General features: G+C 44.9%; 1 protein-coding gene across 2 annotated transcripts in view; it reads left to right on the plus strand.

The window, feature by feature from the left end:
* dlec1 (DLEC1 cilia and flagella associated protein) overlaps window positions 1-17174 on the plus strand; it is a 164291-nt gene that overhangs the window by 141182 nt on the left and 5935 nt on the right. For both annotated transcript variants that reach the window (XM_045210427.1, XM_045210428.1), the window contains exons 31-36: window positions 947-1069; window positions 1147-1241; window positions 3214-3301; window positions 3619-3822; window positions 6127-6288; window positions 9673-9826. In XM_045210427.1, the coding sequence (XP_045066362.1) occupies window positions 947-1069; window positions 1147-1241; window positions 3214-3301; window positions 3619-3822; window positions 6127-6288; window positions 9673-9826 (826 nt within the window). The remainder of the gene's footprint in view (window positions 1-946; window positions 1070-1146; window positions 1242-3213; window positions 3302-3618; window positions 3823-6126; window positions 6289-9672; window positions 9827-17174) is intronic.

Raw genomic sequence — 17174 nt, forward strand, 5'->3', positions numbered from 1 at the left:
ACTCCACAGTAGACTACCCATACTGCATCACTCCACAGTAGACTACCCATACTGCATCACTCCACAGTAGACCACCCATACTGCATCACTCTACAGTAGACGACCCATACTGCATCACTCTACAACAGACTACCAATACTGCATCAGTCCACAGTAGACTACCCATACTGCATCACTCCACAGTAGACCACCCATACTGCATCACTCTACAGTAGACGACCCATACTGCATCACTCTACAGCAGACTACGCATTCTGCATCACTCTACAATAGACTACCCATACTGCATCACTCTACAGCAGACTACCCATACTACATCACTCTACAGCAGACTACCCATACTGCATCACACTACAGCAGACTACCCATACTGCATCACTCTTCAACAGACTACCCATACTGCATCACTCTACAACAGATAGTATGTACAGCAGACTACCCATACTGCATCACTCTACAACAGACTACCCATACTACATCACTCTTCAACAGACTTCCCATACTGCATCACTCTACAACAGATAATATGTACAGCAGACTACCCATACTGCATCACTCTACAACAGACTACCCATACTGCATCACTCTACAACAGACTACCCATACTGCATCACTCTACAACAGATAATATGTACAGCAGACTACCCATACTGCATCACTCTACAACAGACTACCCATACTGCATCACTCTACAACAGACTACCCATACTGCATCACTCTACAACAGACTACCCATACTGCATCACTCTACAGCAGAGTACCCATACTGCATCACTCTTCAACAGACTACCCATACTGCATCACTCTACAACAGACTACCCATACTGCATCACTCTACAGCAGATAGCATGTCCATCTTTAAGAGACCATCACATTAACTGTGTTGGATACAGTAGAAGGGAAAGCAGGTATGTTGACCAGTATTTTAACCTTGTTGTTATTCCAGGATGTCCCAGCAGGGGGCAGCAGCACCATCCACATCTCCTTCACTCCCCTGACCCTGTCAGGACTGACCTCTAAGGCTGCCTGTGTGTCCTTCGCTCTGGGCTTCATGAGCCTTGACTCCAAGGTATTACGGTTCCAAATTTGATGTGCCATGATTCTGTGATCATGTGATGTTTGGTGCTCACAGGTGTGTCCCTGCAGGTGTCCTCCTGTATCCCAGGGAAGGTTCAAAGGGCTCAGGGTCGGGATCTGGAGCCTCTCAGACTGGACCTCCAGGCCTCCGTCAGATCTGCTGTGTAAGAAACCACTATTGACCATAGACATGCTTAATTGGGTGGTTTCCCAGACTAAAACGTCCATTGAACTTGCCTTTTAGTGCAGGACTTGGCCTAATTGGCGTCCGGGAACACTGCCCCAATGTGTAGTAGGGACAGTAAATCAACTGAATGTATGAAATTGTAGAGCAGGTGGTCTGTCTGTGTTCATCTCTGTAGCCTGTCAGTGACTTACTGTCTGTGTTCATCTCTTTAGCCTGTCAGTGACTTACTGTCTGTGTTCATCTCTGTAGCCTGTCAGTGACTTACTGTCTGTGTTCATCTCTGTAGCCTGTCAGTGACTTACTGTCTGTGTTAATCTCTTTAGCCTGTCAGTGACTTACTGTCTGTGTTCATCTCTTTAGCCTGTCAGTGACTTACTGTCTGTGTTCATCTCTGTAGCCTTTCAGTGACTTACTGTCTGTGTTCATCTCTTTAGCCTGTCAGTGACTTACTGACTGTGTTAATCTCTTTAGCCTGTCAGGGACTTACTGTCTGTGTTCATCTCTTTAGCCTGTCAGTGACTTACTGTCTGTGTTCATCTCTGTAGCCTGTCAGTGACTTACTGTCTGTGTTCATCTCTGTAGCCTGTCAGTGACTTACTGTCTGTGTTCATCTCTTTAGCCTGTCAGTGACTTACTGTCTGTGTTCATCTCTGTAGCCTGTCAGTGACTTACTGTCTGTGTTCATCTCTGTAGCCTGTCAGTGACTTAGTGTCTGTGTTCATCTCTTCAGCCTGTCAGTGACTTACTGTCTGTGTTCATCTCTGTAGCCTGTCAGTGACTTACTGTCTGTGTTCATCTCTTTAGCCTGTCAGTGACTTACTGTCTGTGTTCATCTCTGTAGCCTGTCAGTGACTTACTGTCTGTGTTCATCTCTGTAGCCTGTCAGTGACTTACTGTCTGTGTTCATCTCTGTAGCCTGTCAGTGACTTACTGTCTGTGTTCATCTCTGTAGCCTGTCAGTGACTTACTGTCTGTGTTCATCTCTGTAGCCTGTCAGTGACTTACTGTCTGTGTTCATCTCTGTAGCCTGTCAGTGACTTACTGTCTGTGTTCATCTCTGTAGCCTGTCAGTGACTTACTGTCTGTGTTCATCTCTTTAGCCTGTCAGTGACTTACTGTCTGTGTTCATCTCTTCAGCCTGTCAGTGACTTACTGTCTGTGTTCATCTCTTTAGCCTGTCAGTGACTTACTGTCTGTGTTCATCTCTGTAGCCTGTCAGTGACTTACTGTCTGTGTTAATCTCTTTAGCCTGTCAGTGACTTACTGTCTGTGTTCATCTCTTCAGCCTGTCAGTGACTTACTGTCTGTGTTCATCTCTGTAGCCTGTCAGTGACTTACTGTCTGTGTTCATCTCTTCAGCCTGTCAGTGACTTACTGTCTGTGTTCATCTCTGTAGCCTGTCAGTGACTTACTGTCTGTGTTCATCTCTGTAGCCTGTCAGTGACTTACTGCCTGTGTTCATCTCTGTAGCCTGTCAGTGACTTACTGTCTGTGTTCATCTCTGTAGCCTGTCAGTGACTTACTGTCTGTGTTCATCTCTTTAGCCTGTCAGTGACTTACTGTCTGTGTTCATCTCTTCAGCCTGTCAGTGACTTACTGTCTGTGTTCATCTCTGTAGCCTGTCAGTGACTTACTGTCTGTGTTCATCTCTTTAGCCTGTCAGTGACTTACTGTCTGTGTTCATCTCTGTAGCCTGTCAGTGACTTACTGTCTGTGTTCATCTCTGTAGCCTGTCAGTGACTTACTGTCTGTGTTCATCTCTGTAGCCTGTCAGTGACTTACTGTCTGTGTTCATCTCTTTAGCCTGTCAGTGACTTACTGTCTGTGTTCATCTCTTTAGCCTGTCTGACTTACTGTCTGTGTTCATCTCTTTAGCCTGTCAGTGACTTACTGTCTGTGTTCATCTCTGTAGCCTGTCAGTGACTTACTGTCTGTGTTCATCTCTTCAGCCTGTCAGTTCAGATGGAGGAGGAAGAGGAGTGTCTGGAGTTCTGTGCTGTGGCTAGTGATTTAATACAGGGAGATCCACACAATGAGGTGGGTCTGAGACACCTGCCAAACCACCTACAGATTTAAAGATGTCCTCCAACGGTTTTTGAACTTTTACAGTTGAAAAGAGTATCCCAAGTATAAATACAGTAAAGGACACACACTAAAGGGTAAAAAAATCAGTTTGGAGTAAAATAGTGTTTTTTAATACTTTACTTTATTTATACTTGATGTTACTTTTCAACAGTAAATGTTTTTTTTTTCAAATCACTTGACATTTTTTAGTCTACAATGTTTTATTTCTTCCATTTACATGCTCATATTTTGTCATTGGGTAACTTCTCTACCATATTGTTTTTTCTCAGATGGTCCAGAGGAAGTGTTCCATCACACGGACGTTCCAGTTGAAGAACAGTACAGAGATGCCTCTGAGTTTCAGGCTGAGCACCCAGCCTCCCTTTTCCATACTGCAGCCTGGAGGCTGTGCCGGGACAGCCGACTGCGCCTCCCACAGCCTCCCACCTGGGGAGAACCAGCTATTGGTGCTGCAGCCACGACACAACAAGCAGGTAGGAACATAGATACCTAACAATACACCAGAACACATCAGTAGATACCTAACAATACACCAGAACACATCAGTAGATAGATACCTAACAATACACCAGAACACATCAGTAGATAGATACCTAGCAATACATCAGAACACATCAGTAGATACCTAACAATACACCAGAACACATCAGTAGATAGATACCTAACAATACACCAGAACACATCAGTAGATAGATACCTAACAATACACCAGAACACATCAGTAGATACCTAACAATACACCAGAACACATCAGTATATAGATACCTAACAATACACCAGAACACATCAGTAGATAGATACCTAACAATACACCAGAACACATCAGTAGATAGATACCTAACAATACACCAGAACACATCAGTAGATAGATACCTAACAATACACCAGAACACATCAGTAGATAGATACCTAACAATACACCAAAACACATCAGTATATAGATACCTAACAATACACCAGAACACATCAGTAGATAGATACCTAACAATACACCAGAACACATCAGTAGATAGATACCTAACAATACACCAGAACACATCAGTAGATAGATACCTAACAATACACCAGAACACATCAGTAGATAGATACCTAACAATAGACCAGAACACATCAGTAGATACCTAACAATACACCAGAACACATCAGTAGATACCTAACAATACACCAGAACACATTTTTAGATAGATACCTAACAATACATCAGAACACATCAGTAGATAGATACCTAACAATACACCAGAACACATCAGTAGATAGATACCTAACAATACACCAGAACACATCAGTAGATAGATACCTAACAATACACCAGAACACATCAGTAGATAGATACCTAACAATACACCAGAACACATCAGTAGATAGATACCTAACAATACACCAGAACACATCAGTAGATAGATACCTAACAATACACCAGAACACATCAGTAGATAGATACCTAACAATACACCAGAACACATCAGTAGATAGATACCTAACAATACACCAGAACACATCAGTAGATAGATACCTAACAATACACCAGAACACATCAGTAGATAGATACCTAACAATACATCAGAACACATCAGTAGATATATACCTAACAATACACCAGAACACATCAGTAGATAGATACCTAACAATACACCAGAACACATCAGTAGATAGATACCTAACAATACACCAGAACACATCAGTAGATAGATACCTAACAATACACCAGAACACATCAGTAGATAGATACCTAACAATACACCAAAACACATCAGTAGATAGATACCTAACAATACACCAGAACACATCAGTAGATAGATACCTAACAATACACCAGAACACATCAGTAGATAGATACCTAATAATAGCTGCTGTAAACTATATCAGTATAAACTATATCAGTATAAACTATATCAGTATAAACTATATCAGTGTAAACTATATCAGTGTAAACTATATCAGTGTAAACTATATCAGTGTAAACTATATCAGTGTAAACTATATCAGTATAAACTATATCAGTATAAACTATATAAGTGTAAACTATATCAGTGTAAACTATATCAGTGTAAACTATATCAGTATAAACTATATCAGTGTAAACTATATCAGTGTAAACTATATCAGTGTAAACTATATCAGTGTAAACTATATCAGTGTAAACTATATCAGTGTAAACTATATCAGTGTAAACTATATCAGTGTAAACTATATCAGTGTAAACTATATCAGTGTAAACTATATCAGTGTAAACTATATCAGTGTAAACTATATCAGTGTAAACTATATCAGTATAAACTATATCAGTGTAAACTATATCAGTGTAAACTATATCAGTGTAAACTATATCAGTATAAACTATATCAGTATAAACTATATCAGTGTAAACTATATCAGTGTAAACTATATCAGTGTAAACTATATCAGTGTAAACTATATCAGTGTAAACTATATCAGTATAAACTATATCAGTATAAACTATATAAGTGTAAACTATATCAGTGTAAACTATATCAGTATAAACTACACTACCGGTCAAAAGTTTGGACACACCTACTAATTCAAGGGTTTTTCTTTATTTTTACTATTTTCTACATTGTAGAATAATAGTGAAGACATCAAAACTATGAAATAACACATATGGAATCATGTAGTAACCAAAAAAGTGTTAAACAAATCAAAATATAAAGAAAGAAAAACCCTTGAATGAGTAGGTGTTCTAAAACTTTTGACCGGTAGTGTACATCTATGGATCCATCAATGGGACTTCCTATTTCCTTTCCTCCTGTGATTGGCAGGTGAAGGTGGCGTTCCACAGCTCCCTATCCATGCTGGCTTATCTGAGGCAGCCTCCAGAGGAAGTCCCGCCCAGCGTGTCTCTGGTTACCAATGAGAGTGGAGAGAGGAAGCTGAGATTCCGGCAGACCCTGTCAGTGCAGTACAGCAACAACAGTCTGCAGGTAACAGATCATTCATAGTGATAGTAAGGGATATTACAGTCATTCTGGCTGAACAGTGGTCATCCATACATGCTGGGCTTCAGAGTACATGGTGTGCTAACTGTCTGTACTCCTGCCCTGTTCTGTCCTGTCTTTAAACCTCTCCTGCCCTGTTCTGTCCTGTCTTTAAACCTCTCCTGCCCTGTTCTGTCCTGTCTTTAAACCTCTCCTGCCCTGTTCTGTCCTGTCTTTAAACCTCTCCTGCCCTGTTCTGTCCTGTCTTTAAACCTCTCCTGCCCTGTTCTGTCCTGTCTTTAAACCTCTCCTGACCTGTTCTGTCCTGTCTTTAAACCTCTCCTGCCCTGTTCTGTCCTGTCTTTAAACCTCTCCTGCCCTGTTCTGTCCTGTCTTTAAACCTCTCCTGCCCTGTTCTGTCCTGTCTTTAAACCTCTCCTGCCCTGTTCTGTCCTGTCTTTAAACCTCTCCTGCCCTGTTCTGTCCTGTCTTTAAACCTCTCCTGCCCTGTTCTGTCCTGTCTTTAAACCTCTCCTGTCCTGTTCTGTCCTGTCTTTAAACCTCTCCTGCCCTGTTCTGTCCTGTCTTTAAACCTCTTCTGTCCTGTTCTGTCCTGTCTTTAAACTTCTCCTGCCCTGTCCTGTCTTTAAACCTCTCCTGCCCTGTTCTGTCCTGTCTTTAAACCTGTCCTGTTCTGTCCTGTCTTTAAACTTCTCCTGCCCTGTCCTGTCTTTAAACCTCTCCTGCCCTGTTCTGTCCTGTCTTTAAACCTCTCCTGTCCTGTCTTTAAACCTCTCCTGCCCTGTTCTGTCCTGTCTTTAAACCTATCCTGCCCTGTTCTGTCCTGTCTTTAAACCTCTCCTGCCCTGTTCTGTCCTGTCTTTAAACCTCTCCTGCCCTGTTCTGTCCTGTCTTTAAACCTCTCCTGCCCTGTTCTGTCCTGTCTTTAAACCTCTCCTGCCCTGTTCTGTCCTGTCTTTAAACCTCTCCTGCCCTGTTCTGTCCTGTCTTTAAACCTCTCCTGCCCTGTTCTGTCCTGTCTTTAAACCTCTCCTGCCCTGTTCTGTCCTGTCTTTAAACCTCTCCTGACCTGTTCTGTCCTGTCTTTAAACCTCTCCTGCCCTGTTCTGTCCTGTCTTTAAACCTCTCCTGCCCTGTTCTGTCCTGTCTTTAAACCTCTCCTGCCCTGTTCTGTCCTGTCTTTAAACCTCTCCTGCCCTGTTCTGTCCTGTCTTTAAACCTCTCCTGCCCTGTTCTGTCCTGTCTTTAAACCTCTCCTGCCCTGTTCTGTCCTGTCTTTAAACCTCTCCTGTCCTGTTCTGTCCTGTCTTTAAACCTCTCCTGCCCTGTTCTGTCCTGTCTTTAAACCTCTTCTGTCCTGTTCTGTCCTGTCTTTAAACTTCTCCTGCCCTGTCCTGTCTTTAAACCTCTCCTGCCCTGTTCTGTCCTGTCTTTAAACCTGTCCTGTTCTGTCCTGTCTTTAAACTTCTCCTGCCCTGTCCTGTCTTTAAACCTCTCCTGCCCTGTTCTGTCCTGTCTTTAAACCTCTCCTGTCCTGTCTTTAAACCTCTCCTGCCCTGTTCTGTCCTGTCTTTAAACCTATCCTGCCCTGTTCTGTCCTGTCTTTAAACCTCTCCTGCCCTGTTCTGTCCTGTCTTTAAACCTCTCCTGCCCTGTTCTGTCCTGTCTTTAAACCTCTCCTGCCCTGTTCTGTCCTGTCTTTAAACCTCTCCTGCCCTGTTCTGTCCTGTCTTTAAACCTCTCCTGCCCTGTTCTGTCCTGTCTTTAAACCTATCCTGCCCTGTTCTGTCCTGTCTTTAAACCTCTCCTGCCCTGTTCTGTCCTGTCTTTAAACCTCTCCTGCCCTGTTCTGTCCTGTCTTTAAACCTCTCCTGCCCTGTTCTGTCCTGTCTTTAAACCTCTCCTGCCCTGTTCTGTCCTGTCTTTAAACCTCTCCTGCCCTGTTCTGTCCTGTCTTTAAACCTCTCCTGCCCTGTTCTGTCCTGTCTTTAAACCTCTCCTGCCCTGTTCTGTCCTGTCTTTAAACCTCTCCTGTCCTGTTCTGTCCTGTCTTTAAACCTCTCCTGCCCTGTTCTGTCCTGTCTTTAAACCTCTTCTGTCCTGTTCTGTCCTGTCTTTAAACTTCTCCTGCCCTGTCCTGTCTTTAAACCTCTCCTGCCCTGTTCTGTCCTGTCTTTAAACCTGTCCTGTTCTGTCCTGTCTTTAAACTTCTCCTGCCCTGTCCTGTCTTTAAACCTCTCCTGCCCTGTTCTGTCCTGTCTTTAAACCTCTCCTGTCCTGTCTTTAAACCTCTCCTGCCCTGTTCTGTCCTGTCTTTAAACCTATCCTGCCCTGTTCTGTCCTGTCTTTAAACCTCTCCTGCCCTGTTCTGTCCTGTCTTTAAACCTCTCCTGCCCTGTTCTGTCCTGTCTTTAAACCTCTCCTGCCCTGTTCTGTCCTGTCTTTAAACCTCTCCTGCCCTGTTCTGTCCTGTCTTTAAACCTCTCCTGCCCTGTTCTGTCCTGTCTTTAAACCTCTCCTGCCCTGTTCTGTCCTGTCTTTAAACCTCTCCTGCCCTGTTCTGTCCTGTCTTTAAACCTCTCCTGACCCTGTTCTGTCCTGTCTTTAAACCTCTCCTGCCCTGTTCTGTCCTGTCTTTAAACCTCTCCTGCCCTGTTCTGTCCTGTCTTTAAACCTCTCCTGCCCTGTTCTGTCCTGTCTTTAAACCTCTCCTGCCCTGTTCTGTCCTGTCTTTAAACCTCTCCTGCCCTGTTCTGTCCTGTCTTTAAACCTCTCCTGTCCTGTTCTGTCCTGTCTTTAAACCTCTCCTGCCCTGTTCTGTCCTGTCTTTAAACCTCTTCTGTCCTGTTCTGTCCTGTCTTTAAACTTCTCCTGCCCTGTCCTGTCTTTAAACCTCTCCTGCCCTGTTCTGTCCTGTCTTTAAACCTGTCCTGTTCTGTCCTGTCTTTAAACTTCTCCTGCCCTGTCCTGTCTTTAAACCTCTCCTGCCCTGTTCTGTCCTGTCTTTAAACCTCTCCTGTCCTGTCTTTAAACCTCTCCTGCCCTGTTCTGTCCTGTCTTTAAACCTATCCTGCCCTGTTCTGTCCTGTCTTTAAACCTCTCCTGCCCTGTTCTGTCCTGTCTTTAAACCTCTCCTGCCCTGTTCTGTCCTGTCTTTAAACCTCTCCTGCCCTGTTCTGTCCTGTCTTTAAACCTCTCCTGCCCTGTTCTGTCCTGTCTTTAACCCTCTCCTGCCCTGTTCTGTCCTGTCTTTTAAACCTATCCTGCCCTGTTCTGTCCTGTCTTTAAACCTCTCCTGCCCTGTTCTGTCCTGTCTTTAAACCTCTCCTGCCCTGTTCTGTCCTGTCTTTAAACCTCTCCTGTCCGCAGACTGTGCCACTCTGTGCCCACCTGTCCCTGCCCACTGTGAGTCTGTCCTGTGACAGTCTGGACTTCGGTACCTGCTACGTGGGACAGACCCGGGTCAGGGAGGTCCACCTTTCCAACCGGGGCGGCTCCTCTAGCTACTGGAGAGTACTCATAGGTAACCATGGTCCTGTAGTTACTAGAGTACTCATAGGTAACCATGGTCCTGTAGTTACTAGAGTACTCATAGGTAACCATGGTCCTGTAGTTACTAGAGTACTCATAGGTAACCATGGTCCTGTAGTTACTAGAGTACTCATAGGTAACCATGGTCCTGTGAGTTACTAGAGTACTCATAGGTAACCATGGTCCTGTAGTTACTAGAGTACTCATAGGTAACCATGGTCCTGTAGTTACTAGAGTACTCATAGGTAACCATGGTCCTGTAGTTACTAGAGTACTCATAGGTAACCATGGTCCTGTAGTTACTAGAGTACTCATAGGTAACCATGGTCCTGTAGTTACTAGAGTACTCATGGTAACCATGGTCCTGTAGTTACTAGAGTACTCATAGGTAACCATGGTCCTGTAGTTACTAGAGTACTCATAGGTAACCATGGTCCTGTAGTTACTAGAGTACTCATAGGTAACCATGGTCCTGTAGTTACTAGAGTACTCATAGGTAACCATGGTCCTGTAGTTACTAGAGTACTCATAGGTAACCATGGTCCTGTAGTTACTAGAGTACTCATAGGTAACCATGGTCCTGTAGTTACTAGAGTACTCATAGGTAACCATGGTCCTGTAGTTACTAGAGTACTCATAGGTAACCATGGTCCTGTAGTTACTAGAGTACTCATAGGTAACCATGGTCCTGTAGTTACTAGAGTACTCATAGGTAACCATGGTCCTGTAGTTACTAGAGTACTCATAGGTAACCATGGTCCTGTAGTTACTAGAGTACTCATAGGTAACCATGGTCCTGTAGTTACTAGAGTACTCATAGGTAACCATGGTCCTGTAGTTACTAGAGTACTCATAGGTAACCATGGTCCTGTAGTTACTAGAGTACTCATAGGTAAACCATGGTCCTGTAGTTACTAGAGTACTCATAGGTAACCATGGTCCTGTAGTTACTAGAGTACTCATAGGTAACCATGGTCCTGTAGTTACTAGAGTACTCATAGGTAACCATGGTCCTGTAGTTACTAGAGTACTCATAGGTAACCATGGTCCTGTAGTTACTAGAGTACTCATAGGTAACCATGGTCCTGTAGTTACTAGAGTACTCATAGGTAACCATGGTCCTGTAGTTACTAGAGTACTCATAGGTAACCATGGTCCTGTAGTTACTAGAGTACTCATAGGTAACCATGGTCCTGTAGTTACTAGAGTACTCATAGGTAACCATGGTCCTGTAGTTACTAGAGTACTCATAGGTAACCATGGTCCTGTAGTTACTAGAGTACTCATAGGTAACCATGGTCCTGTAGTTACTAGAGTACTCATGGGTAACCATGGTCCTGTAGTTACTAGAGTACTCATAGGTAACCATGGTCCTGTAGTTACTAGAGTACTCATAGGTAACCATGGTCCTGTAGTTACTAGAGTACTCATAGGTAACCATGGTCCTGTAGTTACTAGAGTACTCATAGGTAACCATGGTCCTGTAGTTACTAGAGTACTCATAGGTAACCATGGTCCTGTAGTTACTAGAGTACTCATAGGTAACCATGGTCCTGTAGTTACTAGAGTACTCATAGGTAACCATGGTCCTGTAGTTACTAGAGTACTCATAGGTAACCATGGTCCTGTAGTTACTAGAGTACTCATAGGTAACCATGGTCCTGTAGTTACTAGAGTACTCATAGGTAACCATGGTCCTGTAGTTACTAGAGTACTCATAGGTAACCATGGTCCTGTAGTTACTAGAGTACTCATAGGTAACCATGGTCCTGTAGTTACTAGAGTACTCATAGGTAACCATGGTCCTGTAGTTACTAGAGTACTCATAGGTAACCATGGTCCTGTAGTTACTAGAGTACTCATAGGTAACCATGGTCCTGTAGTTACTAGAGTACTCATAGGTAACCATGGTCCTGTAGTTACTAGAGTACTCATAGGTAACCATGGTCCTGTAGTTACTAGAGTACTCATAGGTAACCATGGTCCTGTAGTTACTAGAGTACTCATAGGTAACCATGGTCCTGTAGTTACTACTGATCAAACTAAACAGTATTGGACTGAACAGCAGGGGGGAGATCAAACTAAACATTATTGGACTGAACATCAGGGGGGAGATCAAACTAAACATTATTGGACTGAACATCAGGGGGGAGATCAAACTAAACAGTATTGGACTGAACATCAGGGGGGATATCAAACTAAACAGTATTGGTCTGAACATCAGGGGGGAGATTAAACTAAACATTATTGGTCTGAACATCAGGGGGGAGATCAAACTAAACAGTATTGGTCTGAACATCAGGGGGGAGATCAAACTAAAGAGTATTGGACTGAACATCAGGGGGGAGATCAAACTAAACAGTATTGGTCTGAACATCAGGGGGGAGATCAAACTAAACAGTATTGGACTGAACATCAGGGGGGAGATCAAACTAAACAGTATTGGACTGAACATCAGGGGGGAGATCAAACTAAACAGTATTGGTCTGAACATCAGGGGGGAGATCAAACTAAAGAGTATTGGACTGAACATCAGGGGATATATCAAACTAAACATTATTGGTCTGAACATCAGGGGGGAGATCAAACTAAACATTATTGGTCTGAACATCAGGGGGGAGATCAAACTAAACATTATTGGTCTGAACATCAGGGGGGAGATCAAACTAAACAATATTGGAATGAACATCAGGGAGGAGATCAAACTAAACATTATTGGACTGAACATCAGGGGGGAGATCAAACTAAACAGTATTGGACTGAACATCAGGGGGGATATCAAACTAAACATTATTGGACTGAACATCAGGGGGGAGATCAAACTAAACAGTATTGGTCTGAACATCAGGGGGAGATCCAACTAAACAGTATTGGACTGAACATCAGGGAGGAGATCAAACTAAACAGTATTGGTCTGAACATCAGGGGGGAGATCAAACTAAACATTATTGGTCTGAACATCAGGGGGGAGATCAAACTAAACAGTATTGGTCTGAACATCAGGGGGGAGATCAAACTAAACATTATTGGTCTGAACATCAGGGGGGAGATAAAACTAAACAGTATTGGTCTGAACATCAGGGAGGAGATCAAACTAAACAGTATTGGTCTGAACATCAGGGGGGAGATCAAACTAAACAGTATTGGACTGAACATCAGGGGGGAGATTAAACTAAACAGTATTGGTCTGAACATCAGGGGGGAGATCAAACTAAACAGTATTGGACTGAACATCAGGGGGGAGATCAAACTAAACAGTATTGGTCTGAACATCAGGGGGGAGATTAAACTAAACAGTATTGGACTGAACATCAGGGAGGAGATCAAACTAAACAGTATTGGTCTGAACATCAGGGGGGAGATTAAACTAAACAGTATTGGTCTGAACATCAGGGGGGAGATCAAACTAAACAGTATTGGTCTGAACATCAGGGGGGAGATCAAACTAAACATTATTGGTCTGAACATCAGGGGGAGATCAAACTAAACATTATTGGTCTGAACATCAGGGGGAGATCAAACTAAACATTATTGGAATGAACATCAGGGGGGAGATCAAACTAACAGTATTGGACTGAACATCAGGGGGGAGATCAAACTAAACAGTATTGGACTGAACATCAGGGGGGAGATCAAACTAAACAGTATTGGACTGAACATCAGGGGGGAGATCAAACTAAACAGTATTGGTCTGAACATCAGGGGGGAGATCAAACTAAACATTATTGGTCTGAACATCAGGGGGGAGATCAAACTAAACATTATTGGTCTGAACATCAGGGGGGAGATCAAACTAAACATTATTGGAATGAACATCAGGGGGGAGATCAAACTAACAGTATTGTTCTGAACATCAGGGGGGAGATCAAACTAACAGTATTGGACTGAACATCAGGGGGGAGATCAAACTAAACAGTATTGGACTGAACATCAGGGGGGAGATCAAACTAAACATTATTGGTCTGAACATCAGGGGGGAGATCAAACTAAACATTATTGGAATGAACATCAGGGGGGAGATCAAACTAACAGTATTGGACTGAACATCAGGGGGGAGATCAAACTAAACAGTATTGTTCTGAACATCAGGGGGGAGATCAAACTAACAGTATTGGACTGAACATCAGGGGGGAGATGGGGTATGAAAAAGCAGAGGTTGCCAATGAATTCAAGTAACCTACGTCACACGACATCAGTGCGCAGCTGAACACTGCTTCAGTGTTATGAGATATTTCTGTCAGATGTTACTATGGTATACTGAAGTATAATTACAAGCATTCCATAAGTGTCAAAGGCTTTTATTGACAATTACATTAAGTTTATGCAAATAGTCAATATTTGCAGTGTTGACCCTTTTTTTTTCAAGACCTCTGCAATCCGCCCTGGCATGCTGTCAATGAACTTCTGGGCCACATCCTGACTGATGGCAGCCCATTCTTGCATAATCAATGCTTGGAGTTTGTCAGAATTGCTATTCTGAAGAGGTTTAATCTATTCGTTTAATTTGCCCATTGTAACGATGACGCTGGGAGTCGAGAACAGATGCAGGTGGTAAGTTTAATATAACAAAGAACATGGAACGATACAACATAGGAAGAGCGTCTTAAAACTGTGATGTCACGAGAGGCTGTGTCCTGGAGGGACGTTACATCCCCCTGAGGTGGCTGCAAACCCAGACAGCTATGGCTCCATCTGCTGGTATGGTCGGGAACTCCACCCCTCTATGGCCAATCTTCCCACGCAGCTGAAACAAATGAGGAGCTGATGAGCTGAAGGTTTGGGAAGGGAAGAGACACACTGAGGGAGTGTGTGGGGGGGTGAAGAGACACAGTCTCCAACCTGGGCTCTCTGGAGGACAAGAGTGCTGCACGTCCACTTCCATGAGGAATATAAGGATTTGGAGATACTTACCTTTGGGAAATACTCACCTTTGGATATATGCACCTGTGGAAATACGTGAGAGACATTTGGAAGGACTTTTGGCTGGGTTGGCCACTAGCTGCAACGTGGACTACAGTAAGGCTGGGGAAAAGTTATCTGAGCGAGTGAGAATTATGATTTTGGATGTGGAAGAGACATCCCTGAACTGTTAACCCTTAAAGAGCCACAAGAGAACAGAATTTTGTTATATTTTCGTTAATTTCCCAAGACCTATAATAAAATCCTTGTTTTGTTTGAACCTTGTCTCCTTGCACTACTTGAGCAACCCCGCTGAAAGCTGTGTAGCCTCTCGTGACATCACAGATGGTGGAGAATACGGGGACGCTCAAGCGTTAATAGTGCATGTCAGAGGAGGATACCGAAGGTTTGATCACCCAGTTTTCCAAGTTGGCCGTGAGGCTCCCCGCCGACTGAAATGGAGGACATATTGAAAGCCCTTGTTGCTGGCCAGCAAGCCCAGATGCAAGCAAACGTGGCTCTCTTGGAGGAGCAAAAGAAAGCCAACCTTCTGAAGGCAGAGGAATTGCAGTTGCAGAGACAGAGGGTGGTCCAAAATACCCGCCCAATAAAGGCAAGTGACTTTATATCTAAGATGGGAGCTACCGATGACATTGAGGCATACCTGCATGCATTTGAGGCCACGGCCACTAGGGAAGCCTGGCCCAAGCAACAGTGGGTTGGTCTGTTAGCCCCCTTTCTAACCGGGGAATCGCTGAATGCTGTCCGGGACCTGGGCCCTGACCAGGTTACTGACTATGATGCCCTGAAGTCTGAGATCCTCAGCAGATATGGACTCACAAAGTTTGGTATGGCCCAGCGCTTTCACGGCTGGACCTTCCAACCAGACCAACCTCCTCGGGCGCAGATGCATGAACTTGTCCGCATCGCAAGGAAATGGCTGGATCCGCAGAGGAATACAGCAGCGGCGGTGGTGGAGGCCGTTGTGGTGGATCGTTACCCTACGCGCCCTGCCTTATGAGGCAAAACGGTTCATCAGTCAACAGGCCTTGACCACGGCTGATCTGACCGTGGAAGCTGTGGAAAAGTACCAGGCCACAGCGGAGATGCTGAATGCTTCCGAAAAGACCCCAGGAGTGCGGCCCCACCACAAATGGGAAGAACCCGTCCAAAGGACCCCAAGGTCTCGAACCCAGCCACGTCAGGACTTATCCCGGCCCAGGGGGAGCCAGAAACCAGGCGGGTCCAAGAAGAGTACACCAGGAGGGGGAAACTCGACAGTGTTACCGGTGTGGGGAGATGGGACATATCTCCTGGCAGTGTGGGAAACCAGCCGATGAACCTATGCCCACTGCGGAGTCCTCCAGCTCAGCACCCACACACCGTTTTGCCTCGCTCTTGGGAGTCGTAGATGGCGGCCCAGATCGACCCCCCACCTGCCCGGTAACTGTGAATCACCATGATGTGGAGGCCTTACTGGATTCTGGTAGCCGGGCCACCCTGGTGCGTAAGGATTTGGTGGGCCCCACGTGTCTGACCCCCGGGGAAAGTCCTCCCAGTTTCCTGTGTCCATGGGGACACCAGAGAATACCCCATTACTGAACTTACAATGACCAGCACACGGGGAACCATACACACGACGGCGGGGGTGGTTGATTCCCTCCCCGTCCCTGTCCTAATTGGACGAGACTGCCCAGCCTTTACCCACTCTGGAGAGAGTCTCAGGAGAGGATAACCCGAGTACCTCGGAAACGGAGAGGCAAGACTCATCCTGGGAAGGCTCCGGTGCAATCCTCCGAGTTACTCACTCCCGCCCGGGCTCTGATAGGGATGGCAGGTGCCCAGACCGACACAGAGACGGAGCTACAGAATCTGGACAAAGAACTGTCTGGTCTGAAGGGGACCGCTGAGAGGTATCGTTTGTTAAAGCAACAGTTAGACATGAAGACAGAAGAGTTAGATATCCTCCAGGCTAAACTCCAACAGAGCTCCTTCCATAAGCAACAGGAGGAGCTGGAGAGGCTGCGCAGGACCATCGAGGAGTGTGAGGAGACCCTGCGCAGTAGTAAGGAGGTCCAGAAGAAGGCAGAGGAGAAGTACAAGGTGTTGGAGAACAAGATGAAGAATGCGGAGGCAGAGAGAGAGAAGGAACTGAAAGCTGCTCAACAGAAGCTAAACTCTGCTAAAACCAAGGCTGATGCGTTCAGTAAGAAACTCAAGGAGAGACAACAGGAGGCTGAGTCCCTGGTCCTAGAGGTGGAGGAGTTGAAGAGAGAGCAGGCTGGCAAGCACCACGGCAATGCGGACGCCCTCTCCCGGCGTGATGCCTTCTTCGCTGCCTTTACCCCGACGAGGACGTCGGTCCCGAGGAGGGGGATGTGTGATGTCACGAGAGGCTGTGTCCTGGAGGGACGTTACATCCCCCTGAGGTGGCTGCAAAC

The sequence above is a fragment of the Coregonus clupeaformis genome, chromosome 34 (genome assembly GCF_020615455.1).
Source record: "Coregonus clupeaformis isolate EN_2021a chromosome 34, ASM2061545v1, whole genome shotgun sequence".
Lineage (NCBI taxonomy): Eukaryota > Metazoa > Chordata > Actinopteri > Salmoniformes > Salmonidae > Coregonus > Coregonus clupeaformis.